The sequence below is a fragment of the Hyaena hyaena genome, unplaced genomic scaffold (assembly GCF_003009895.1).
Source record: "Hyaena hyaena isolate Hyena2069 unplaced genomic scaffold, ASM300989v1 scaffold_187, whole genome shotgun sequence".
Lineage (NCBI taxonomy): Eukaryota > Metazoa > Chordata > Mammalia > Carnivora > Hyaenidae > Hyaena > Hyaena hyaena.
Genome location: NW_024080820.1, coordinates 1,131,167 through 1,157,983, shown reverse-complemented (window position 1 = coordinate 1,157,983; position 26,817 = coordinate 1,131,167). Strand labels below are relative to the sequence as shown.

Genomic DNA, 26,817 nt, shown 5'->3' with positions numbered 1-26,817 from the left:
CAGAAATAATTAAAACATTAAAAAAAAAAAAAGGTCCACACAGAGAGAGAACCATAAAAAAAACCCCAAAAGGCAACCTACAGAATGAAAGAAAATATTTTCAAATCATATATCTGATAAGGGATTAATATCCAAAACATATAAAGAACTCATACAACTCAATAGCTAACAAACAAAGAGGCAAACCAGGAATCCAATTTATATATGGGCAGAGGACTTGAATAGACATTTTCCCAAAGAAGACATATGAAATCCATCAGATATGTGAAATGTGCTAACATTACTAATCATCAGGGAAATGGAAATGAAAACAACAGTGAGATATCAGCTCATACCTGTTAGAATGGCCATCACCGAAAAGACAAAAAATAACAAGTGTTGGCAAGGATGTGGAAGAAAGGAAACACATGTGCACTAGTGGGAATGTAAATTGGGGTAGCCACTATGGAAAACAGTATGGAGGCTCAAAAAATTAAAAACAGAACTATTGGGGCATCTGGGTGGCTCATTTGGTTGGGGGTCCGACTTTGGCTCAGGTCATGATCTCATGGTTCATGAGTTCAAGCCTGTGTCAGGCTCTGGGCAGACAGCTTGGTGCCTGGAGCCTGTTTCAGATTCTTTCTCTCTCTCTCTCTCTCTCTCTGTCTGCCCCGCCTCTGTTCATGCTGTCTCTCTCTCTCTCTCTCTCAAAAATAAATAATCATTAAAAAATTAAAACAAAACAAAACAAAATAGAATTACCATTGATCCTGCAAATTCCACTTCTGAGTATTTATCTGAAGAAAAGGAAAACACTAACTTGAAAACATACATGCACCCTCATGTTCATGGCAATATTATTTACAGCAGCCAGACACAGAAATATCCTAAGTGTCCATCCACAGATGAAAGGATAGAAAAGTCATGATAACAAAGAATGAAAACCAGAGGGGAGGGCGTGTGGGGGTTGGGTGAAGGGGAGTGAGAGATACAGGCTTCCAGTTCCAGAATGGGTAATTGACAAGAGTAAAAGACAGCGTAAGGAACATAGTCAATGATACTGTAATAGTGATGTAAGGGGGCAGGTGGCAGATACACTTGTGAACACAGTGTAACATGTAAAGTTATAGAATCACTATGTTGTACGCCTGAAACTAATGTAATACTGTGTGTCATCTAGACTCAACAAAAGTTATAATTTTATATGTAGACAGACAGACAGACAGATAGACACACACACACACACACACACACACACACACTATGAACTATTTCTCAGCCATAAAATGCAAGGAAATCCTACCTTTCATGGCAACATGAATGGACCTTGAAGGCATGAGTCTAAGTGAAGTAAGGCAGACAGAAACAAATACTGTATGATCTCAGGGATACGTGAAATCTAACAAAGAAAACCAAAACTTATAGAAAAAGAGGTTAGACTTACAGTTACCACAGGTGGAGGGTGGGGAGAGGGGAAGCTAGAGGAAGATGGCCGGAAGTTACAAACTCCCAGTTATAAATAAGCACTGGGGATGCCAAGTATAACAAGATGACCATAGCTAACACTGCTGCACAACGTATAGGACAGTTGTTAAGAGAGTAAATCCTGTTCTCATCACAAGGGGAAATTTGTCCCCCTTTATTTCTCTTTTCCTTTCTTTTTATTGTATCTGTGTGAAGAGATGGATGTTGGCTGAACCTATTACGGTCATCATTTCATAATCAAACCATCATGTCATACACCTTAAACATATACGGTGATATATGTCAACTATTTCTCAATGAAACTGGAAAAGCCCCAATATTTATAACTTGTTCAGCTTTTCTTGCTTGCTGAAGAATAAAAATGGGTAGAAAAATTTAGTACTGAGATTAAAAATGTAAATGTGGATTCTTCACTTATGTTCACTTTACTTCTTTCTAAGAGAATATTTATATTATAGAATAAAAATACAATCTGGACTCTGGAAAGGAGGAGGAAGTAAGCATGCCACACGAGGTTTCTTGTGTTCTCTTCAGCTTCACAATGTTTTCCTGTCTAATTAAAAACATCTTATATTTGTGTAAACCACCTTAAATTTTTTTAGATCAAGGCAAGCTGTAAAGAAATAAATTCGGTTACTACAACTGAGCGGCATATATAGATCTGAACTCTCTGGCAGCAGGGACAATAATGGAAATGCAATAAAGCACATTGGTCTTGTATTGAAGACAGGGAGCCCCAGTTCAAGAGAGACAATGATTTTCCAGGCACTGCATTCTAGAATAAATGCAGTGGGGGTGTTGAAAAATGCAATGAGCAGTGCTCTTGATAATTTTATACCAGAGACAGAAGCAGCATTAAAAAAAACAACATGATGAAGCATAACATTAAAGATTTATGAACATGCATTTTGTGGCCCAAATACATCAGATGACATAAATGAGAAGACTAGAAAAGAAAAAAAAAAAAAAAGAAGAAGAAGAACATGTCGCACAGGCCAGATTCTACTTGCTTAAAACTAAGTCACATAGGTTTGGGGGAATGGTTAGGAGAAGAGTTAAATTTCTCTTTTACTTTGAAGAAAACCAGTGGGTGTGTATATGCACATCATAAAGAATTCAAACAGTACAACAAAAATTACCAGGTGAAAGAAGTCTTCTTACCACTCTTAACCTTGTCCCCAGCTCCCCTCTCGACAAGCAACTAGTCACCAGTTTCTTTTTTATTCTTCTAGAAGCGGTCATTGCTAATCAAAGAAACAACCACATGCAAACCTTTTTATCCCGCAAATGGTATGGTTTGCCACCTTGCTTTTACTTTTAACAACGGATCAAGTGTCGTTCTACATCATTACTTATAAAACAATTGCATCTTGATCTTCTCTGCGGCTACATATTTTAGCGAATAATGTGTCGTAATTTAACCAGTTTCCTATTGACTGTCATGTAAGTTCAGCCTTTGCCACAAACAATCCCGTAATACACAGCCTTGGAGGGCACAGTTTAGAAGACAGCAGGGTAGGAGGACCCAAAGCTTGTCTTGTCCCCTGGATGCACCTAAATAATAGCCACATCGGTGCCACCAACCCAGAAAACGAAAGGAAGCCTGGCAGAAGACTTTCCACGGTTCATCGTCGAGAGGAGGCCACATTGAAAATAGGAGGAGGGGCAGAGATGCGGTCGGGAACCAAATTGCCAGGGAGACCATTGCCTGGAGAAGGGAGAGCAGCCAATCCGTACGAGGTGCCCCAAGACCTGAGAGGGCTGCTCTGGCTTTGAAAACCAGTGGGGCTTAATTATGTGAGTTTTGAAAAAAATAATCAATGGCGCTGAACTCCAGGTAGTTTATTTTTTAGTGTTTATTTATTTTAGGAGAGAGAGAAAGAGAGAGAGAGACCACAAGGGGCGGGGGGGGGGGTGTTGGGGTGGGGAGAGAATCCCAAGCAGGCTCCACACTCAGCATGGAGCCTGATGTGGGGCTGATCTCACGACCATGAGATCATGACCTGAGCTGAAATCAAGAGTCAGATGTTTAACCAACAGAGCCACCCGGGTGCCCCTTAACTCCGGGTACTTTAAAAATCAGCAGGCTTGGCTCTGGGAGAGCCAGAAGGTGAGAGGGCACGGAGCCCCAGCCCTTAAACAAAGAGCATGATAAACAACGCCACTGAAGTTTGAACAGCACTTGAAGAAGATTTACTAATCTCAGAATGCATGCTGGAGGGGCGGGGGTCCTTAGGAAATGGCTCTAAGAACAAAAGAGCTGGTCAGTACCGTTTCTCTGCCCCCAACTCTACCCCAGATAGCTGGACGCATGCAGGAACCAGCCCCTTCACCTAGCTTGCTAACACCATGCATCCCACTCTTGCATTTTCTTATGAATCCACCCCATCCAATCCGTCCTATGCAGCAGGAATCCCTTCAAAGTCGCTCCTCCCGCATTTCAACCTATAAGCAGCCCGGACAAGGGATCAGGAAACTCCCAAAGTGACTCTTTCCCTGGGGAGACGGGAAGATAACCACACACGCACCAGTTTGACCGCAGTCTCAGCAGCGGAACCTTATAACTGGTAATGCAGAGTGAGTGCCCTGCCAATCAATCAAGGCATCCGCAGCCCCTGGCAGACGGACGGGGGGCAAACATCTGATCTGACTGCTGGCTCCACCCGCCGGCAAAAACGTCGCAGGGCAGCACAAGGAGAAAGCCCTGCAGTTCAGCGTCATTGCATCCCTGACAAATGGATTGGGGGAAGGCGTCTGGTCTGGCGGCCAGCCCTGTCTGCCAGCAAGAGCCTCTAAGGGGACACTGCGGGAACAGCCCCCTCTATTTCAGCACATTGGCTGAGGGCAGGCACATGTTCAAACTGCTGATACCACCCAACTACAAGCCCAGGGAGGCCCCACGCTGGCTTCTTAATCTCATAGAGTTCAAACCCTCCCCACAACAAGCAAAGTGGGCCACCGCAGCCAATTGGACTAAAGACCAGTGAGGCTCAGGCACAACATAGGGCAAACACAACCTACAGAGGAGACAGCCCTGAAGTGTGTGGTTCTGTTGAATGGGCAACAATGCTTTCCAGGGCATCACAGGACCTTCATGTTGGTTTCAGCTCAGGTCATCATCTTGTGGTTTGGAGTTTGAGCCCCACATCTGGCTCTGCACTGCCAGGGCAGAGCCTGCTTGGGACTCTCTCTCTCCCTCCCTCTCTCTCTCTCTCTGCCCCACCCCTGATTGTGCTCTCTCTGTCTCTCCCAAAATAAATAAGTACAAGTTAAAAATATTTCTCTAAAGTTACGATCATCAAGAATGACTCCAAAGTTTTCAGCCTGTTGCCATCAGCCAAGAAAGATGAAACAGATTTGCCAACTTGGAAGTTTGGCTTTGCACAGGTACACCCTGGGATGTCCATGAATGGCCGAGTAAAGACGCTAATTCAGCAGCTGCATATGGGAAAATGGGTCTGAATTCCAGACATAATAGAGGAATTCTAAGCCATGAATCATTGAGTGAGTATAGACAAGTAGGTCAAGGACTGGCCGAATTAATAGCTGCAAGGATAAAATTGTGAAACTCACGGTGAAACTGATTAAAACTCATTAAAAGATAAGAATCACGAGACACTACTAAAAACTATATATACTTATTTATCCAGGATACATATAAAAGAACTACATTATTAAGAGGAGACAACTCAGTAGAAAATCAAGCAAGCTATTTGAACAGACTTCAACAAGAGAATATCCAAATTGTTAATAAGATATGAAAATGTACTCAACCAGCTTAAGTTCTCAAGGAGCGGCACGTGGGTGGCTCAGTAGGTTGAATGTCCGACTCTTGATTTCAGCTCAGGTCATGATCCCTGGGTCATGGGATTGAGCTCTGAGTTGGGTTCCAAGCTGAGCACAGAGCCTGCCTAAGATTCTCTCTCTCTCTCTCTCTCTCTCTCTCTCTCGCTCTCGCTCTCGCTCTCGCTCTCTCTCCCCCTGCCTTTCTCCCCAGCTCACATGCTCCCTCTCTCTCTCTAAAAATACATACATAAATAAGTTATCAAGGAAATGAGAATTAAATTCACAAAGATACCACAACGTACTCAGCATGTCTAAAATTAAAAGGACTGTTACTACCAAACATTGGCAAGGATGTGGAGCAATGGGAATATTCATATATTGCCGTAGGAATATAAACGGGTACAACCAGCTTGGAAAACAGTTCAGTACACACATCATTTTCCCCAGCAATCTCACTGTTACGTGTATACCTAGCAGAAATGCCGGGGTGTATACCAGAAAGCTCATAGCAGCATTACTGTGGCCTCGTGGATTTTCTTAATTATTTTTGTCGTCAGTTTCACTGATTTCTGCTCTTTATTTTTCCTTCTGCTTCTTTTCTCATTTCTTAAGGCAGAAGCTTAGATCACTGATTTAGACCACTTTCTCTTATTCGTTTCCTACTGCTGCTGTAACCGAGTGCCACAAACCGAGTGGCTGACAGCAACATGAATGTATTCTTTCACAGTTGTGGAGGCCACAAGTCTGACATTTTCTCACCGGATTAAAACCATGGCATTGGCACCGCTTTATTCCTTCTGGAGCCTCAAGGCAGAATCCGTTTCCTTGCCTTTTCTAGCTTCTGGGGATGGCCTGCATCCCCGGTCCATGGCCACTTTCCTTCAGCGATGTGAGGGTAAGTCCCTCTCATGCTGTGATCTCTCTGCTTCTCCCTTTGTTGCTTCCCTCCTCCACGCGTAAGGAGCCTTGTGTTTCCATTGGACACACCCGGGCAATCTCTCAAAGTCAGATGATTAGCAAACTGAATTCCTTCTGCAACTTGAATTCTCCTTTGCCGCGTAAACATATTCACAGGTTCTCAGGATTAGGATGTGGTCATCTTGGAGGGCTTTAATTTTGCCAAACACATTTTTTTTTCCTAATAAGCACTTAATACTATAAATCTTCTAGAAGTTACTTTAGCTGTTTCCCTCAAATTTCAATATTTTGTACCTACATTTTCATTCAACTAAAAATGTTTTCTAATCTTTAATAAATGTTTTAAAATTTCCAAATTGGTGTATTTTCCAGATATCAATCTTGCTATAATTGATTTCTGCTTGAAATCAAAGTAAAATTTGTTCTTTTTGTTTTGTGACCTGGCATGTAATGTTTTGGTGAATATTCCATGTGTACCTAAAGCGAGTTTTATGCCGTGATTGGACTGAGTTTTCTTTAAATGTCAGTTCAGTCAAGTTGGTTGATAGTGTCTGAGTCTTCTATATCCTATTTTAATATTTGTTTTCTGTTTGTCCTTTGTTTTTGTTCTTCTATCCTGCCTTTCCGGCCTTCTTTTGGATTATTTGAATATATTTATTATTATAAATTACCTACTCTTTCTTTCAATTGCAGTTGTAATATACACATGCTAGGAATTACAATATATATACCTAACCTTTTAGTCTATTTAGAGTTAATATTTTACCATTACAAGTAAAATATGGAAGCCTCACAGCTACATATATATCCCCTTATTCTTCTAATTGTCATATGTATTGTTCCTAAATGCACTGAAAACTTCTCTTAGCAATGTTATAGTTTTTGCTTTTAACAGTCATAATATTTTAAAGAACTTAGAAAAAATGTCTCTTCTATGTACCCATATCCATATATTTTACATTTATGTTGTTTTTCTTTCATTCTTGGAAGTTCTAAATTTCACTCTGGCTCATTTCCTTTATTTACTTAGTTATTATTTTACTTTTTATTTAAATTTTATTTAATATACAGTTCAGTTTTGGTTTCAGGAGTCGAATCTAGTGATTTATCACTTACATACAACACTCAGTGCACATCCTTAATGCCATCACCCATTTAGCCCACCTACCCACCTCTCTCTATCAACGTTTGTTCTCTATCATCAAATGTCTCTCTCTCCTTCCTCCCCAATGTTCATCTGTTTTGTTTCTTAAATTCCATATATTACTGAAATCACATGGTATTTGTTTTTCTCTGATTGACTTATTTTGCTTAGCATAATACACTCCAGCTCCATCCACGTTGTCGCAAATTGGCAAGATTTTATTCTTTTTGTTGGCAGAGCAATATTCTATTACACACACACACACACACACACACACACACACACACACCACATCTTCTTTATCCATTCATCAGTCAGTGGACATTTGGGCTCTCTTCGTAGTTTGGCTATTGTTGATAATGCTGCTCTAAACATTGGGGTGCATATGCCCCATCGAATATTTTTCTATCTTTTGGGTAAATACCTAACAGTGCAATTGCTGCATCATAGGGTAGTTCCACTTTTAACTTTCTGAGGAAACTCCACGCTGTTTTCCAGAGCTGCTGCACCAGTTTGCATTCCCACCAACAGTGCAAGAGGGTGCCCCTTCGCATCCTCGCCAACACCTGTTCTTTCTTATGTTGTTAATTTTAGCCATTCTGACAGGTGCGAGGGGGGTATCTTGTTGTGGTTTGGATTTGTATTTCCTTGACGATGAGTTGTTGAGCATCTTTTCATGACATAATTTCCTTTAAGTAAGCCTGTAGACAACAAATTCTGTTTTCCTTCACCTGAAAATGTCTTTATTTTGCCTTGATTTTTTTTTTTTTTTGGGGAAAAAGATCATGTCTTTATTTTTTTTTTACAAATAGTTTATTGTCAAATTAGTTTCTACATAACACTCAGTGCTCATCCCCAAAGTGCCCTCCTCCATGCCCATCCCCCCCTCCCCCCCACATCCATCAGTCCTCAGTTTTTGTCAGCATTCAAGAGTCTCTCATGGTTTGCCTCTCTCCCTTTCCCCCACCATTTCCGCCCTTCTTCTCCCGCTTGTTCCTCCGTCAAGTTCCTCCTAATCCTCCTATACGTGCAAACATATGATATTTGTCCTTCTCTGCCTGACTTATTTCGCTCAGCATAACACCCTCAAGGTCCATCCATGTTGCTACACATGGCCAGATTTCATTGTTTCTCATTGCCATGTAGTATTCCATGGTATAGATAAACCACATCTTCTTGATCCATTCGTCTGTTGATGGACACTTAGGCTCTTTCCATGTTTTAGCTATTGTGGAGAGTGCTGCTATGAACATTGGGGTACATGTGCTCCTATGCCTCAGCATTTCTGTATCCCTTGGGTAAATTCCTAGCAGTGCTATTGCTGGGTCATATGGGAGTTCTATTGTTAGTTTCCTGAGGAACCTCCACACTGTTTTCCAGAGGGGCTGTACCAGTTTACATTCCCACCAACAGTGTAGGAGGGTGCCCGTTTCTCCACATCCTCGCCAGCATCTAGAGTTCTCTGATTGGCTCATTTTAGCCACTCTGACTGGCGTGAGGTGGTATCTCAGTGTGGTTTTCATTTGTATTTCCCTGATGAGGAGGGATGCTGAGCATCGTTTCATGTGTCTGTTGGCCATCTGGATGTCCTCTTTGGAGAAGGGTCTGTTCATGTCTTCTGCCCATTTCTTCACTGGGTTGTTTGTTTTTCGGGCGTGTAGTTTGGTGAGTTCCTTATAGATTCTGGATATTAACCCTTTATCTGATGTCATTTGCAACTATCTTTTCCCATTCCGTTGGTTGCCTATTAATTTTCTGGGTGGTTTCCTTGGCTGTGCAGAAGCTTTTAATCTTGATGAGGTCCCAACAGTTTATTTTTGCTCTCGATTCCCTTGCTTTTGGGGATGTGTCAAGTAAGAAGTTGCTGCGGTGGAGGTCAAGGAGGTTGTTTCCTGCTTTCTCCTCTAGGGTGTTGATAGTTTCCTGTCTCACGTTCAGGTCCTTTATCCATTTTGAGTTGATTTTTGTGCATGGTGTGAGAAAATGATCTAGTTTCATTCTTCTGCATGTTGCTGTCCATTTCTCCCAACACCATCTGTTAAAAAGGCTGTCTTTTTTCCATTGGATATTCTTTCCTGCTTTGTCAAAGATCAGTTGGCTGTATACTTTTGGGTCCACTTCTGAGTTCTCAATTCTGTTCCATTGGTCTATGTGTCTGTTTTTGTGCCAATACCATACTGTCTTGAGGATGACAGCTTTGTAGTAGAGGCTGAAGTCTGGGATGGTGATTCCTCCCGTTTTGGTTTTATTTTTCAGTATTACTTTGGCTATTCGGGGTCTTTTGTGGTTCCATACAAATTTTTGGATAGTTTGTTCTAGTTTTGAGAAGTATGCTGGTGCAATTTTGATTGGAATTGCATTGAATGTGTAGAGTGCTTTAGGCAGTAATGACATCTTAACTATATTTATTCTTCCTATCCATGAGCATGGAATGTTTTTCCATTTCTTTGTGTCTTCTTCAATTTCCTTCATAAGTTTTCTATAGTTTTCATCATACAGATCTCTTGTGTCCTTGGTTAGGTGTATTCCGAGGTATTTTATGGTTTTTTGTGCAATTGTGAATGGGATCAGTTTCTTGATTTCTCTTTCTGTTGCTTCATTATTGGTGTATAAAAATGCAACCGATTTCTGTACGTTGATTTTGTACCCTGCAACTTGGCTGAATTCTTGGATCAGTTCTAGTAGGCTTCTGGTGGAGTCTGTCGGGTTTTCTATGTAGAGTATCATGTCATCTGCGAAGAGTGAAAGTTTGACTTCCTCTTTGCCAATTCTGATGCCTTTGATTTCCTTTTGTTGTCTGATGGCTGATGCTAGGACTTCCAGCACTATGTTAAACAACAGTGGTGAGAGTGGACATCCCTGTCGTGTTCCTGATCTCAGGGGGAAAGCTCTCAGTTTTTCCCCATTGAGGATGATGTTCGCTGAAGGCTTCTCATAGATGGCTTTGATGATGTTTAAGTAGGTTCCTTCTATCCCAACTTTCTCGAGAGTCTTTATTAAGAAGGGATGCTGTATTTTGTCAAATGCTTTTTCTGCATCTATTGACAGGATCATATGGTTTTTATCTTTTCTTTTATTGATATGATGGATCACATTGATTGATTTGCGAATGTTGAACCAGCCCTGTAACCCAGGAATGAATCCCACTTGATCTTGGTGGATGATTCTTTTGATATGCTGCTGGATTCGATTTGCAAGGATCTTGTTGAGAATTTTTGCATCCGTATTCATCAAGGATATTGGCCTATAGTTCTCTTTTTTTGCTGGATCTCTTTCTGGCTTGGGAATCAGAGTGATGGTGGCTTCATAAAATGAGTCTGGGAGTTTTCCTTCGACTTCTATTTTTTGGTATTTTGCCTTGATTTTTTAAGAAAATTTTCAGTAGATAGAAAATTGAGTCGATAATTCTTTTCTTCCCCCAGCATTTTAAAGTTACTGTTCACTATTTTCTTGCCTCCAGGGTTTCCAATCAGAAATCTGATCATTGAATTGTTGTTCCACTACATATAATGTGTTTTATTTCGATGCTTTCAATATTTATTTTAATTGCTGGTTTTCAGCAGTTTAATTATTATGTGACTCGGTGTGTGTTTGAGTTTTCTTTGAGTTAAACAGTTTCTATTTTTAAATAGATTTTATTTTTAGGTAATCTCTACACTCAGCGTGGGGCTTGAACTTACAACCCTGAGATCAAGAGTGGCATGCTCCCCTGACCACGCAGGCGCCTCTGAGTTAAAGTTTAATTGTGATGTGTCTGGCTGTGGTTTTCTTTGAGTTTATCCATTTATCAACCCAGATAGGTATGGGTCACTGAGATTCTTGAATCTGTAAATTCATGCCTATCAAATTTGGGAATTTTTTTTATTTATTTATTTATTTATTTTTAAATATTTTTATTTATTTTTTTATTTCTAGGAGAGAGAGAGAGACAGCATGAGCAGGGGAGGGTCAGAGAGAGAGGGAGATACAGACTATGAAATAAGCTCCAGGCTCTGAGCTGGCAGTCAGCACAGAGCCCGACGTGGGGCTCGAACCCACGAACCGTGAGATCATGACCTAAGCGAAAGTAGGACGCCCAACCGACTAAGCCACCCAGGTGCCCCCAAATTTGTGAATTTTAACCATTGTTTCCTCAAATAAGTTTTCTGTGTCTATTTCTTTCTCTGCTTTTGTGTAAAGCATTGGTGTAAAGCCGGCTTGTTGATTCTGTACATCACTTCCCAACTCCATGTTCAGTGATATCATGTTGACAGCTTGAAAATGGCCATGCTGGGGATATTTACACCTGGACTTTGGAGAGCTGTTTTTTTTTTTTTTTTTCTGAGAGTCCGTTTACTATTAGACTCCAATGACACAAACGTTAGTCTTTTTGATATTGGTTTTCAGGTTCCTGAGGCTCTGCTCTTTTTTTTTTTTCTTTTTTGGTCTTTTGTTACTGCTTCTCTATTAGATAAATTCTACTGATTTCTCTTCAACATCACTGACTCTTCTGTCATCCTCAGTCAGCTATTGAACCCATCTGACAAATTTTTAAAATTTCAGATTTTTTTTTCAGTTCTAAACTTTCCGTTTGGTTCTTAAAAAAAAATACTACTCAGGGACACCTGAGTGGCTCGGTTGGTTAAGTGTCCGACTTCAGCTCAGGTCATGATCTCACACCCTGTACTGGGCTCTGTGCTGACAGCTCGGAGCCTGGAGACGGCTTTGGATTCGGTGTCTCCCTCTGTCTCTGCCCCTCCCCTGCTTGGGCTCTGTGTCTCTCAAAATTAAAGATGTTTAAAAAAATTTTAAAAAATACTTCTCTCTTGAGAACTTCCACAGTTCCATTCATTGCAAGTGTTTTCCATTATCTCATAACAGCTGCTTTAGAGTCTGAGTTCGAACATCTGGATCATCTTGTATTGACATTTGTTGTCCTTCCTGAGAATTGATCACCCTTTCCTGGTTCTTTACATGTTAAGTAACTTTAGAGTATAAGCCGGGCATATTTAATATTATAGATTCTAGGTCTTGTTAAATTATTTGGAGCAATACTGATTTTTGTTTAACAATCCACCCAAATAGGATCAGACAGCAAATTCTGATATGTCTTGTGCAGGCTGTGATTCCAGTGTCAGTTCAGTTTACAAAGGTTTTGTTACGCTATCTGTATTGGGTGGATCTCACACGTGCACTACTCACTAGTCAGTGTGTGCCTTATTCAGTGCTCTAAATTGTAGTTCAGCTCTCAAAGACTTTGCTGTGCTGTTTTGCGTCTCAGTTTGTGTAGCTCAAGGGGAAGCTTGGAGCTTGCGCCGATTACAACAGAGTAAGAGGAGTCCCTTCTCCGGCTCTCTTCTCTCTGGTTTCCTCCTTGCTCACAGGGCCCCTCTGCCGTGTCCTTTGACCAGATATACGGGGCCACGATTTTAGTTCCACCACTATTACTGTGCAGTTTCCACAGCTCAGGCCACATTCTGGACAGAGAGAGTAAGTAGAGAAAAATGAGGATTATCCTCACATTCTTCAGACTGTGAGTGCCCTTTTCTCATCTCCTCAGTCCAGAAAGACCAGGATTTACGTCCATTTTAACGGTTAGCTCTACAGTTACTGGGGCTTACCTGGGCGGGGGGCGCTTACCAGTGACATACCATGAGAGGAAAGAGAGAAAAGAAACCCCTCTACATGCTCTAGCTTCCAGCTCATGTTTTTTCTTTTGGAATTTTTCTTTCACAGGTTTTTCCTCAGTTTCCTCTGTCAGAGGAGCTGCCATTACAGCTCTATTGGGTACCCCTTTCCTGGCTCAGGCCCAAGAGAGAAAAGAGGGGAACATGGGAAACTCACCTTTGTAGGTATGACTCTCCCCAATCCATCTGCTTTCGTATATTTTTCAGTGCTCTCAGGTAGTTGCCTTTTGCATTTCACCAAAATTTTTAATTTTAAATTTTTAGTTTTAGTGGGAGGCTTTTGAGGGCTTACTTCATCTTGACTAGGCCCGAAGTGCAAAGCTGCATTATTTTTAAGAGACTCACACTGGAAACACTCCAACTGTCCCTCAACATTAGAATGGGCAAATCGTGATATATTTATACAATGGCATATACTATGGGAATGAGAAGGAACTATGTGACATCAGTGGTATGGGTGAATCTCACATCACTTTTGTTGTTTGGTGCCTGAGTCTGAGAGAAACCCCATTTTTTACCTTTAATTAAAATAGGCAGAAAAAAGGTAGAGGAAAATTACAAAGGGAATGATTCCATTCCTATAAACTTCAAAAATAGGTAAAACTAAATTATGTTAGAAGTCAGGGTAGCTGTTATCCTGAAGAGAAGGAAGGAGTGATTGGCAGGTAGCATTAGGAGAGCTTCTGGGGTGCTAACAGTCTATTTCTTGCCTACGTGCAGTCACTTAGTAATTCATTGAGCTGAACATTTGCTTCTTATACTTTTTTGTATTTTATCAATTGTATATATATATATTTATAGATATAGATCAATAGATATTTCCAACTGGCTTCTCCGATGGGACTACAGTCCAGCATTTCCAAAATTTTATATTTATTTTATATTTAATTTTTATTGCTTATATTTATTTTTACATTTTTAAATGTTTATTAATTTTTGAGAAAGAGCAGGGGTGGGGTAGAGAGAGAGGGGGGACACAGATTCAAAGCAGGCTCCAGGCTCTGAGCTGTCAGCACAGAGCCTGACGCGGGTCTCAAACTCATGAACTGTGAGATCATGACCTGAGCTGAAGTTGGACACTTAACCGACTGAGCCACCCAGGCACTCTTGTGTTTTATCAGCTTTAAAAAACATTTGAAAAATTAACCCTTCTTTCTAGGAGCAACTGACAAAATTGACTTGTGTACCAAGGGGAATTTATAGTAAGGACTGAGGTGTTGCATAGAATTCAAATACAGGAATGATACTGGGCCTCAAGAACACCTGTGCCAAGGGCTCAAATACTCTCAGAACCCTCTCTCTCATTACAGATGTTCCCTCTAGGAAAATATGACCATTGGTTTGAAACATCTTATGGGATATGCGCTGAGACATTTGTGGTGCATCTATTGTTTTGTTTGCCCAAGACCAGGCCCACTCACTGGGGATAGCACCACTTTTAGGGAAAGTGGTCTTCCCTCATTCCGTCTATGCTCTCATAGGAGCTGCGTGGCTTGTAATTAACCCTGATCACCTGACCACAGTCAGTCCAGGAATGGGCACTTAACTGTGCTGGGGAATCCTACTGCCAGAAGTTTTGTTCTCGGGACCAGAGCTCTATTTTTGAATGGGCATGCTTGGGGTAGGGTGCAGAAAGCTGTGTTTAAACAGCCAATCAGGTGATCCCACTGAATACAATGAAATTGTATTCAACCAGTACTGTCAATTCAGTTTGGTAGACGGTTGAGGGGGTGGCAGTTCAATAAAAGATACTAAATGAAGGAGCTATAATAACACAGGTTTGGTGAAGTTTTGGAATTAGTATTTGTATATTCTTTCTGGAACTCCTCCCCCAGCAGGATGCATCTGAATGATGGCAGTGACCGTAGCCTTAAGAAACAGTTACAGTATCGGGGCGCCTGGGTGGCTCAGTCGGTTAAGTGTCCGACTTCGGCTCGGGTCATGATCTCACAGTTCGTGGGTTCGAGCCCCACGTCGGGCTCTGTGCTGACAGCTCAGAGCCTGGAGCCTGTTTCAGATTCTGTGTCTCTCTCTCTGACCCTCTCTCTCTGACCCTCTCCTGCTCACGCTGCCTGTCAGAAATAAAACATTAAAAAAAAAAAGAAAGTTACAGTATCAACCATGAATATGATCCCAATATCGTAGGAAGAAAAAAGAAAAAGACAACATCCTCAAAATTTAAGTGGTTGCGTACCTATGGAATTAAGTGCTTTTTCTTTCATAATTTAACTAGATTTCTCTAGTTTTCTATAGTACACACTTTTCATAAGAAAAACCAATGTTATAAACATACAAAATACACATGATGGATTTTTTTTTTTTTTACCATCAAGGAATATCTACAATCAGGAATGGAGAATTGTGGGTCAAGCTTTCAATACCGGTTAATGTACACCTCTGTTCAAAAGCAAACTCACATTAAAGTATTTTCTCATTCTAACTTAACAGGAGACCATGGGGGAAGGAAAGGGGGAAAAACAGTTACATACAGAGAAGGAGGGAGGCAAACCATAAGAGACTCTTAAATACAGAGAACGGAGGGTTGATAGGGGCTGGGGGAGAGGGGAAAATGGGTGATGGGCATGGAGAAGGGCACACTTGTTGGATGAGCACTGGGTGTTGTATCTAAGTGATGAGCCACGGGAATCTACCCCGAAAACCAAGAGCAGACTTTACACACTGTATGTTAGTCAATTTAGCAATAAACTATATTTAAAAAATAAAAAATATTTTCTCATCCTAAACGGAAGATTCCTACCCTTCCATTTAACATTTTTTTAAATGTTTATTTAGTTTTGAGAGAGGGGGAGAGAGTGAGTGTGTGCAGGGGAGTGGAAAGGAAAGGGAGAGGGAGAATCCCAAGCAGGCTCTGTGCTGTCCGTGCAGAGCCCGATGCAGGGCTTGAACTCACAAACTGTGAGATAATGACCTGAGCTGAAAGCAAGAGTCAGACGCTCAACCGACTGAGCCACCCAGGTGCCTCCCTTTTAGGATTTTATAGCATGTTAGGTGAGCACTTGAATGCTTGTTTCTGGATGGTGGGATTGCAGGATCCCAAAGTGATATGTGGAATCATTTATATATGTATTTTTAAATGATTATTTTTGAGAGCAAGCGAGCAAGCACACACAAGCGGGGGAGGGGCAGAAAGAGGGAAAGAATCCCAAGCAGTCTTCTTGCTGTCAGTGCAGAGTCTGGGGTGGGGCTCAATCTCATGAATGTTGACAAGTGGGGAGATCATGACCTGAGCAGAATTCAAGAATCGGACACTTAACCGTCTGAGCTACCTATAGGTCCCACATCATTTATATTTCTTAATATTTTGGGGTTTTGAAGCAATGAGTCTCTATTACTTTCAAAATCAAATCTTTTCTTTTAAAGAGAAAACGTTAAGTTCACCCAGTTTAAAGATTTGGCTTAAGATGGGCATGCACTTAACATAGTTTTAAGCTGAGTTGTATTAAGTAAGGCCCATGAGTGAAATCTGTTCCATTTTCAGACTAGCAACCAGAGTACCATTTAGTCCACTCAGACTTATATTTAGGGTCATTAAAAATATTAGGGGTTACTAACTTTGGCTTCATGCTCATGTGAACACCCCGTTCACAACCTCTCCTCAAAGTTAATTTCTGTACCAGTTATTCTGCTTCTGTAACTCAAAGCTACACTTTGATGTAGCAAATATTTCATTAAAGAATCTCCGTGTGGGTTTTCCTGTTGCGCTGGGTATATAACAAGTTTACATAAACTTCTCACTCACTGATCTAAAAGTACACTGGCATTTCATTGTAAACAGCTCTTAGAAGTTCTTAGATTGGCTTGAGGAAAACTTCAAACATAGTATCATTTCTCTATGCTGTATTAATGAGGCTAATTGTAACAAAAAGGACAGTAAAAACTTCCAAAAGGGGTGTGGGGGAACTAATTAAACAGTGTATAATTCTTGATATTTTCCAATTTTCCATAAGAGAAAAAGGTACATGATTAACTAAACATATTTGGTTTGAAAATGTATTAATTTTTCCCTTTGGGAAACTCATATAATAATAGCTTTTTGCTGATTTTATATATGCTAGATTTTAAAAGTAGGTATCAATTCATAGCAGGTGACAAGGTTCTAAGAAGCTATCAATTTCGAGTCAACTTTATACTCCAAATAATCCAAATATAAAATAACTAGGACAAGGAGACTATAACATGATATATTCTATCTCAGGAAGATCAAGTTTGAAAGGGAAATATGACTTGGGTATATTTAAAAAAATCAGTTGAGAAATTTATTAAAACCAATTGTAGGCAACTGGGGGTGGGGAATCTTACCATATCCAGAAATTAATAAAACACTTGAAAAAACAATATAAATTTAATAATAAACATTATGGTCAGGCTGTTTATTAAGGAGGCAACCACACATACAAGTTCAGCTATAGAAATGTTTGCAAATCAAACTTCATGTGATCTAAAAGGACCATGCGTAATGTCAAAAATGGACGTCTGTACATTCAATAAAAATTTAAACATACATAGTCTAGATCATTCTAGAGTTATACAAATGTCTGGGGACAAATATGTATCTAATTTCCTTTCAAAAAAACTTTTTTTTTTTTTATAAAAGTGATGTATTGAGACAGTTTTAAAAAGTATCTGACAATTATGAATGGTCCCCAGTTTTACAAAATGTGATTTCCAGGGCATGAAAACTGAAAAAAGTCAACTCTTCAGAGAGTGTTTTATATTATACAAACAAGTTCTGTAGAAAAATGATCCAGCAAATGCTTGAGTTAAGAATATTTATATTTTTTCCAATTTTTTTACACTTTTATTAACACACTTACAAAAAAATAACACTCAAACACTGAGAAAATTAAATAACTTTGGAAGCAGAGCTCATAGCTTTCTGCTTACATATAAGTGACAATTCTGGGCTGTTGGCACAGAAAAATAATCAACATTCATAAAACCTTTACTACTATATATCAAACATAAGTTAAAATCATAGGCACTAGTTTATCAAATCCACATTTCTTCTGTAAGACTAACCACAGTGAATCCTTAGATTTTCCCAAACAGAAAAATTGGCAATACACAAAGGCTTTCTAGTAAAAAGGCAATTTTTCTCTTTAGGAACCTAAAAGCCAATAGTCTGTGGTAGTACAACAGCAGGTAAAATAATGTTTTACCCAACTCAGATCCAAATACATTTTTAACAAGTGATGAAATATTTTAATAAAAAAAAATAGACATTTTTTTTCTGATGCAGCCATTTAAAAACAAAGTTAAATAACCTGAATACTCCTTTTGAAACAGAGAATCTAACTTAATGTAATGGGTATTTCAAATAGAGTTAAAATTCCTTGTAATTATTAGATTGCAGCATATTTTTCTTTTGCAATGTTGCACTGTAACTGAGACCTATTTTGTTTTGTGTATATATGGTTTTCAAAAGAGACAGTGGCTAGTTCTTTTATGTTGATTTTTTTACATCAGATACCCCCCACCCGAAGCAGATGCTTGATTTATCTTCCTCTGAAAAGCAACATTTCTGAGTATATCATCATGTGGAATTCTGGTGCCATCCTTTCCTGACCCACACCCATCAACCCCATATTCAAGGATAAAGCTTGTCCCTTGCACTGCACACCAAAATACATCAGCGCTGGCAGTTTCCCTCTCCAGCTGCTGTGCTAGCTGAATGCCTCCCTGTTGGTCAAGCTGGTGAGAAATACCACGGTGTCATGGCAGAACGGGGGGTCTTGGTTTTAAAAGTTTTATCAATTCCTCAACCTATCAACCTCAATGTTATCCTGAATATCAAGTTTCTCATTTCTCTCTCAATATCTTTTGCCAACTTACAGAATGTCTTTGACTAACAGGAAATGAACTTATGTTCGGATCTCTCAAATCCTTTAGGTTGACCTGACTGCCAGTATTTCAGAGCCATTTAAATTAAATATTTTAAAACAGACCTCATCGCGAAAAATGAGAAGCCTGCTAAAGAAAGTTTTAGTCTGGTAATTGTCTAGTAAAACCAAAATAAGTGATTTCCAGGATATAGCTATGGGCCACTAGACAGCAAGTATTTAACAGGTTAGAGTCATATATCGTGGGTTTCCTTTGTTACCAAAAATGCAAAAATTAATGTAAGGCAGAATCTAAGTCAAAAGGGACAGGATTTTCAAAGCATGTTTTATACAGTTACCTAGTTTAAAGTGGATCGATGTAAGTAGGATTCAGCAGACTATATTCTCCTGCCACATAATAGACCGTTGTGTCCAGAGTAACAATACAACTGTCATTACCAGAGATTTTGTAAGTTAAGTGCATAGATTTTTCCCCCTCTCTCTCTTTGTATGGTTTTGTTCCAGGTTGTAAGCACTGAGGCGGTGGTGTTTATATCAAGAATAAAGACACACACTACTTGCTCTTTCCTATCATGGAAACCTGCTAATAAAAACACGATCTCTCAGTCCTCTAACAGATATAACAGCATGTGAAGAAGGTGGCTTCAACAGCAAAGGCTATCTTTCCTGAGCCAGGAGCTATAAAGTTAAGAAAGATTGTACAACTGATATTGAGCCCTTTTGGCAATCAAAACAAACACACAAGTCTGATGTGTCAATGCAACATGGCGGATGCACGGTGTAACGCTAGCTGGTGGTGGTGACACGTGAGCTACATCCAAAACTGAAGGTTAAGGAAAATGAGTTTTTCTAGTGAATCCGCAAAAATAATTTATGGAATTCTCACAAATTTAGGTATCATATTTGAAATTCCTAGCCTAGATTTCTTCCTACCCCCACCCTCCCTTCCATCTCAATCTGGTTTCTCAGAGTACTAGTGAAACACTAGTGAAACGTTTTAGATAATTAGTCAGGATATTAGTTCTCATTAACACAAATATTTATTGATGCTATTTATACAGTAAATTAGGTTGAATGTGAAGTCTTGGATAGCTTGAATTCACCATTTTCTTGTGCACAAAGGTATTCTCTCATTTACAAATGGGCATTTCTCTTTGGCATCCGTTAGTTTTTTGCCCAGATATTGGCCTCTGTCAAATATTAAAAAATCAACTTAGTTTCTATTAAACAAAACTAAATGTGATTTCATGGAGAGTGATTGTATGATTACCAAACACATCTGATGTTAAATGTCATTAAAGTGCTGCTTGATCATCTCCGTCAGTTTGTGCTAATTAAGACAGAGAGGGCTGGGGGTTATCACCCCAAGAGTCTTGTCGGAACAGTCTGCATATAAAAGTTGTCTCTTAGCCTGGTGAAGGGGTATCCATGAAGCTGGGACCTCTGCTTTCTTATCGCTGCTGGTCAGTAACAGCCATCTTTCCAACTGTCATCTTTCATGCCACTGTAGGTTTTAGGAGCTGGCAAGGATCTGAAACAAAGCAGTTTTATAAAGTGACTTAAAAGGCTTTACGAAACGTTACCATATATGTTAATTACTACGTATGTGGCACCCCGATTCATGAGGGCTGTTCCAGGGACCACTGAGACCCAAGGTCTAAACAGCCTATTTGTGTAACTGTCCCATCCTTGGCATTTCTACAGCTTTCACATATTACTGGGTCTCAGGGGACCTCACTATCAGCTTTTTGTTATCAAAGCTACTACAGTAAAAGAAAGGAAGACTCTCATTTCTTCCAACAGCACGGGTCACCAAACTTTTAATTAATGAATTAATTGAGTCGGGGGCAGAGTAATAAATGTGCCAGTAGAGACTTAGTGTCACAGCCACTAGGAAGGCAAAATGGCACAGGGCTTAAATGGACTTTTCAGTCAGATATACTTAGAATGTCTTATTAGTTGTGTGTAGTCTTAGGCAAATTACTTCACCTCATTAAATTTCAATATTCTCCTCTGAAAAATAGGGATAATAACAGTTCAATGTTTATGTTACTGTAAAAATGCAATATGGTACATAGAAGTTATTCAGCAGAGTGCACAGCTGCTGCACTCCACTACTGAATTCAGAAATGTAATTCGTTTATCTTAGGATGAAAGAGATACAGGTAATTCAGTTCAAATGCTTACAAGAGGAAAGCCTTTTTCATGCAAATAAGTATTTAAAGTTTAATTATATTTGGACTCCTAAGTTTATTGAAGGCGGTGATCACATTTCTGAAAGGCAGATAACGATTATACAGATGCATGGTTCCCAAACTGGCTGGCCTCAGAATCACCTGGAGATTCAACAAACAAACAAACAAACAAATTACCCACCGATTTTGGCCTTCATCCCAGATCTACTCTCTGGGGTAAAACTCAGGACTCCATATTTAAATCCGTTTTACAGAAGATTCCGAATTTTTTTTTTAATTTTTTAAAATGTTTTTTATTTGTTTCCAAGAGAGAGAGAGACACAGCACGAGCAGGGTAGGGTCAGAGAGAGAGGGAGGCACAGAATCTGAAACAGGCTCCAGGCTCTGAGCTAGCTGTCAGCACAGAGCCTGATGCAGGGCTTGAACTCACAAACCATGAGATCACGACCTGAGCCGAAGTTGGATGCTTAACTGACTGAGCCACCCAGGCACCCCCAAAAGATTCCGAATTGTATCAAAGTTTGAAAACCACCCTCCTGGATTATACTCAGATTTGGGAGCTAGGAGTTTTGCCCTAAGTCTTGCTCTACGCTCTAATATGCTTCTTTAAGTTTACTGAATAACATTATATTTAAAATGAACAAATATCACAGCCAAATTGAGTGGTCCTTACATTTTTTTCCTAGGATTTCTTGGAGACGCCTAATCATGTTAGGTATATGAGCAAATGTAATGGGAACCAAGTGGTATAATACCCCACATCTTAAGTGATGATTTCTTTAAAACAATAAAGTAACGTTTTATTCAAATTCTAGTAAGACTCTTAACGGGAAGCTAGTAGGACCTTACATTTGCTACCACCAGCAGTAATTCCAGCCTACCCACTTTCATATGCTCAAGAGCACTGGCATAGAATGTATGCCACTTACCTGCGCACGGGCTGTGCAAGTTTGCTGCGAGGCACTGGTATACCCCCAGCAGAAGGGGCACTGGGTCTGGGCAAGCCGCTTCTCATCGCTGTTGTCCCTGCAGGTCTGGTTAGAGTAGTGCTGTTGATATTGTTGGGAGGGTTTGCTGGGACTGTGTTCTGAACCATGGGAGGCCCAGGTGAGGAGGTGGTCTGTGTGAGCTGTGTTGTTTCTTGGCCACCAGGAGAACCAGAGCCATGGTTACTAAATGCTTTTACTGGTTGCCGGAGAGCCAAAGGAGACGGTGCTGCAGGGGAGCGGAATTTGCCCGGAGAAGGTACTGCAAAGTGGCAAAGACAAATCAATGTTTTTAGCAGAAATCAAGTGTATGTGAAATCAGTGCTTTATGTTACACTTGATAACATCAGTACATCTGTATTCAGGAAAACTCACTCCACAGAAATACAAGGAATAAAGAATATTCGTGGACTAACAAAACAAAACAAAACAAAACAACTGGTAAGTCGTACACAACCACGGCCTTACTCAGAGGACTGAAACTGTCCTTCACGACCATGCTTTAACTATGCCAGCTAGGAATACACAATACCGAAGAGAAAAGGCACTGAAGGATTCAATTTCACTATAGCAACTAACCGGGGCCATATTCTGGAAATGAAGAAAAAGTTGACTACCACATGGCTGCTAGAATTTGAAACATACTCTCCCTTCAAAAAAACATCCATGTAAACATGTATCAAGTAACTGGTGGCTGTACCTCAAAGTCCTATGTCACCTACAGTGTAACTTAAGATTAGGAAATAAAATATTAAAAGCAAAACAAAACTGCCTCTATTGCTGTGCTTCACCAAAGTAGAGAAGTTCTAAATCTAGGGGCATACCAAGATGTGTATGAAGTTGCAGGATAAAGATAGTACATTCTTCTGGAATGTTAATTCTACTAAGTAATAAGTTAATACACCTATATATCCCTCTCCCCAAAAATGAATATTTAACAAATACGTTTTCAGCAGACACATTAAAAAAATAACTATTACAGATATATATAAGGATATAAAGAGAAATATAAACATAAAGAGAAGTAAAAGATTTTTAAAATAATTCACAGAACTTTTAAAGATAAAAAGCTTACATCCAATAAGTTTGTTAGATGGGAATTAACAGCATTTTAGATTGTACAGAAGAGGCGCCTGAAGATACAATTAAGAATTATCTATACAAAAGTCTACAGAAAATAAAAAGACTCAGAAAAACCCCCAAAAAGCAAACAAACCATGAACCTTCAGTATATGACAGGTCAAGATCAGATAGTCTAACATATCCAACTGGGGTTCCATATAGAAGGAGATATGAGAGGGCGGAAAGTATTTGAAGAAAGGATGGCTGAAAATCTTTCCAATTTAATGGAAACTATAATCTGACGTATTTAAATGTGTTCGAAAACACTCCAAACATAGTAAACAGAGAGGACCACATCAAGGAACATTGTTGCCAAGTTTCTAAGATGAATAATAAATTTAAAAATATTAAAATGTTTTTAAAACACAGAGAAACCAAGATAAAATAACACAGAGTTCTCTCAAAAGAAATGAAATAAGCCAAAACAATAGAATAACATTGTTTAAAGTGCTTAAACAATTTCGAGTGTCAATTTGGAGTTCTATATCCAGAAAAATTATTTTTTTTTAATTTAAATTCTAGTTAGTTAACATACAGCATAATATTAGTTTCAGGTGTACAATATAGGAATTCAACACTTCCATACAATAAAGTGCCCTCCTTAATCTCCATCTCCTATTTAACTCATCCCCCCACCCACCTCCCCTCTGGTAACCATCAGTTTTGTTCTCTATAGTTAAGAGTCTATATCTTGGTTTGCCTTTCTCTTTTTTCCTCCTTTATTCATTTGTTTTGTTTCTTAAATTCCACCTATAAATGAAATCATATGGTATTTGTCTTTGTCTGACTGGCTTATTTTGTTTAGCATAATACTCTCCAGCTCCATCTACGCCATTGCAAATGGCAAGATTTCATCCTTTTTCATGGTCGAATAATATCCCACCGTGTGTGTGTGTGTGTGTGTGTGTGTGTGTGTGTGTACATAAACCTCTTTATCTATTCATCACTTGGACACTTGGACTGTTTCCATAATTTGGCTACTGTAGATAATGCTGTTACAAACATTGGGGTGCATATATTCAAAACTAGTTTTCAAAACTAAAGTCTAACTACAGCCTTTTAAAGATAAACAAAAGTTGAGAAAAGTTATTGCCAGCAATCTTTTACTAAAAGACATGTTAAAGGAAGTTCTTCTGTACGAGGAAAAGGATACCAAATGGTAACCCTGATCTGTATAAAGCCGTAGTGCCAGGAATGGCAAATACATTGGGAAATATAAAGATCTTTAAAAAAAAATCATTTTTTAAGTTTCACTAAAAGATAACAATTTAAAATAAAAATAAAAACATACTCTGGGATTTAATATATACACAGAATAAAAATAAATGATAAAAGTGGCAAAAGGAATGGGAAGGAATGGAAATATACTGTTATAAAGTACATTATGGGGAGCCAGTTGGCTAAACATCTGACTCAGGTCATGACATCATGGTTTGTGAGTAGGGAGCCTTGTGTCAGGCTCTGCGCTGACAGTGCTAAGCCTGCTTGGGATTCTCTCTCTCTCTTTCTGCTCTGTGGTCTTTCTGTCTCTCAAAATAAACAAACTTAAAAAGAAAAAAGACTCTTACATTATAAGGAAGTGGCATACTACTTGAAAATAAACTGTAATAAACTGAATATGCAAAAAAGTGATGAAAAGTAAACCAACAATAAAAATAAAATGTAATCTTACAAGGTACTCAGCTATTCCAAAAAAATTACAAAGTAGGGAAGGAAAAAAGATCTGAAGGGACAAAGAGAAAACAAATTGTGAGATGATAGATTTTATTTTTATATTATTTTTTTAAATGTTTATTTTCTGAGAGACAGTGTGTGAATGGGGGAGGGGCAGAGAAACAGGGCAGAGAAACAGGAGACACAGAATCTGAGCTGTCAGCACTCTAACCTGAGCCAAAGTCGGATGTTTAACCGACTTAGCCACCAAGGCACCCCAGCAGATTTTTAAACAACCATACTGATAGCTGCATTAAATATGAATAGTAACCACTCCAATGAAAAAGTAATGCTTGTTGGTACGCACAGAAAAGCAAGGGCAACATGCTCTCTAAAAGAAACACATTTTCGACATAAAAACATAAGTTACATGACAAAGGACAAAGATAACAACATACAAAATTGATCATGAAAAAGCTGGAATGTTTATAATATCAGAAAAAAGATCATCATCAGAGAGAGAGTTCGTATGTTAAAGGGGTTGATTCAGAAGACAGCGTAAAAATTCTGTGTATATCCCAAACCAGATGTACTTTAAAACACAGGAAACAAACGGACATAACTGAAAGGTGGGGTCGGGGGGAGTCTATGGTTAGATATTTCAACACTACTCTCTCTCAGTAATTGATTAAACAAATAGAAAATCAGAAAGGACACAGAAGATGAATCAGCTTGACTGCGACAGAAGACTCCACTCAACTGATCACAGTTCAAATATTCATCAGCAGGTGAATGAGTTTACAAATGGTGGTATATCCACACAGTAAAATACTACTCAGAAATAAAAAGGAGTAGACCGCTGATCCAAAGGAAGACTGAAAAATTACGCTGAGTGAATTAAGTGCCTGACACAAAACAGAACATACTGAAGGACTCCATTCATATAAAATTCTAGAAAAGGCAAATATAGTTTATGGTAACAGCAGATCAGATGTCTGCTTGAGGCTGGGAGGACTTACTGGGAAGGAGTACAAGGAAACTTGATGACGGAAATGTTCTAGGACTTTACGTGAATGTGTATTTTTGCTGAAATTCAAATGTTGTGTTTAAAATTTCACCTGAATACATCTGACTTTACAAAAACTCCCTAAGGGACCCTGCAGTAGAGCACAGCTGAGAAAAAGGTCTCTCGAATCAATCACATGCTGGCCCCCAGCAACTGTTACAGTCTCCTGTGGTACACAACTGAAGATGTCCACAGGGACATCCGAGTACCTGTGAATTGCAAATTCCAGGATCATCATAGAAGATTTTTTTTTTTACCTTACATAATCATATTCCCCTTTCTATATAGATAGTGACTCTAAAAATGTTTTCGCAGTTCCATTCTCTACCATCCCACTTTGTCTCCCTTGCCAGACCAGTCTCTACCCAAGTTGTTTTGGTGTTTTCCTGGAGGGTAACCAAGCTCCAAGGCTCTCGTTCATCTAGCCACTATCTAAGGATAGGGCCTAGACCTGCTCCCCAGTACCAACTCCAGAAAAGCCACCTGTAGTCCCAGCTTTTCCTAGTTGGGAGTCTTTCAACCATGGCTTTGTTTTGGTGAGGACACAGGTTTCAAATAGGAACACGAATAGTAAAGTTCAGAGGACCACAGGTTTCAAAGAGTATTTGGGAAAAGTCTGAGCAGTTGGGAAAGGATGGCAAGGAGGTCAGAGATGCACTAAGACACTGCGAATGACAATCTGTTAAATGAGGGCTGACGGAAGAGTTCAAGGCTTCTTTCTTAATGGCGACTGATATAATGAAGCTAAGAGTGTTCATTTCTACAGGACAGCCTTACACACACTGGAATAGATCTATAATACTTTGAATGTCTTACCCAAACCTTAAATTGAAAATAGGCTTTGTGGAAAGTATCTTTTCCTCTGAAAAAACTTCTATTAATAGTTATACCAGAGAAATGGTTATCTCCTGAAGTTTTTTAAAAATGTGAATCTCAGACTTCTACTTGGGAAAAAC

General features: G+C 39.4%; 1 protein-coding gene across 3 annotated transcripts in view; it reads right to left on the bottom strand.

Moving 5' to 3' along the window:
• Positions 1–17,322: 17,322 nt before the first annotated feature.
• The window catches only part of SLAIN2 (SLAIN motif family member 2), a 79,079-nt gene continuing 69,584 nt past the window's right edge, over positions 17,323–26,817 (bottom strand). For 2 of the 3 annotated variants that reach the window (XM_039241079.1, XM_039241081.1), the window contains 2 exons: positions 21,964–22,282; positions 17,323–20,370 (listed from right to left, as the gene is read on the bottom strand). In XM_039241079.1, coding sequence (XP_039097010.1) covers positions 20,304–20,370; positions 21,964–22,282 — 386 coding nt within the window. In that variant the 3' untranslated portion in view covers positions 17,323–20,303. Of the gene's footprint in view, positions 20,371–21,006; positions 21,176–21,963; positions 22,283–26,817 lie in introns of those variants that run through there. The other variant, XM_039241080.1, reaches the window with a different exon arrangement.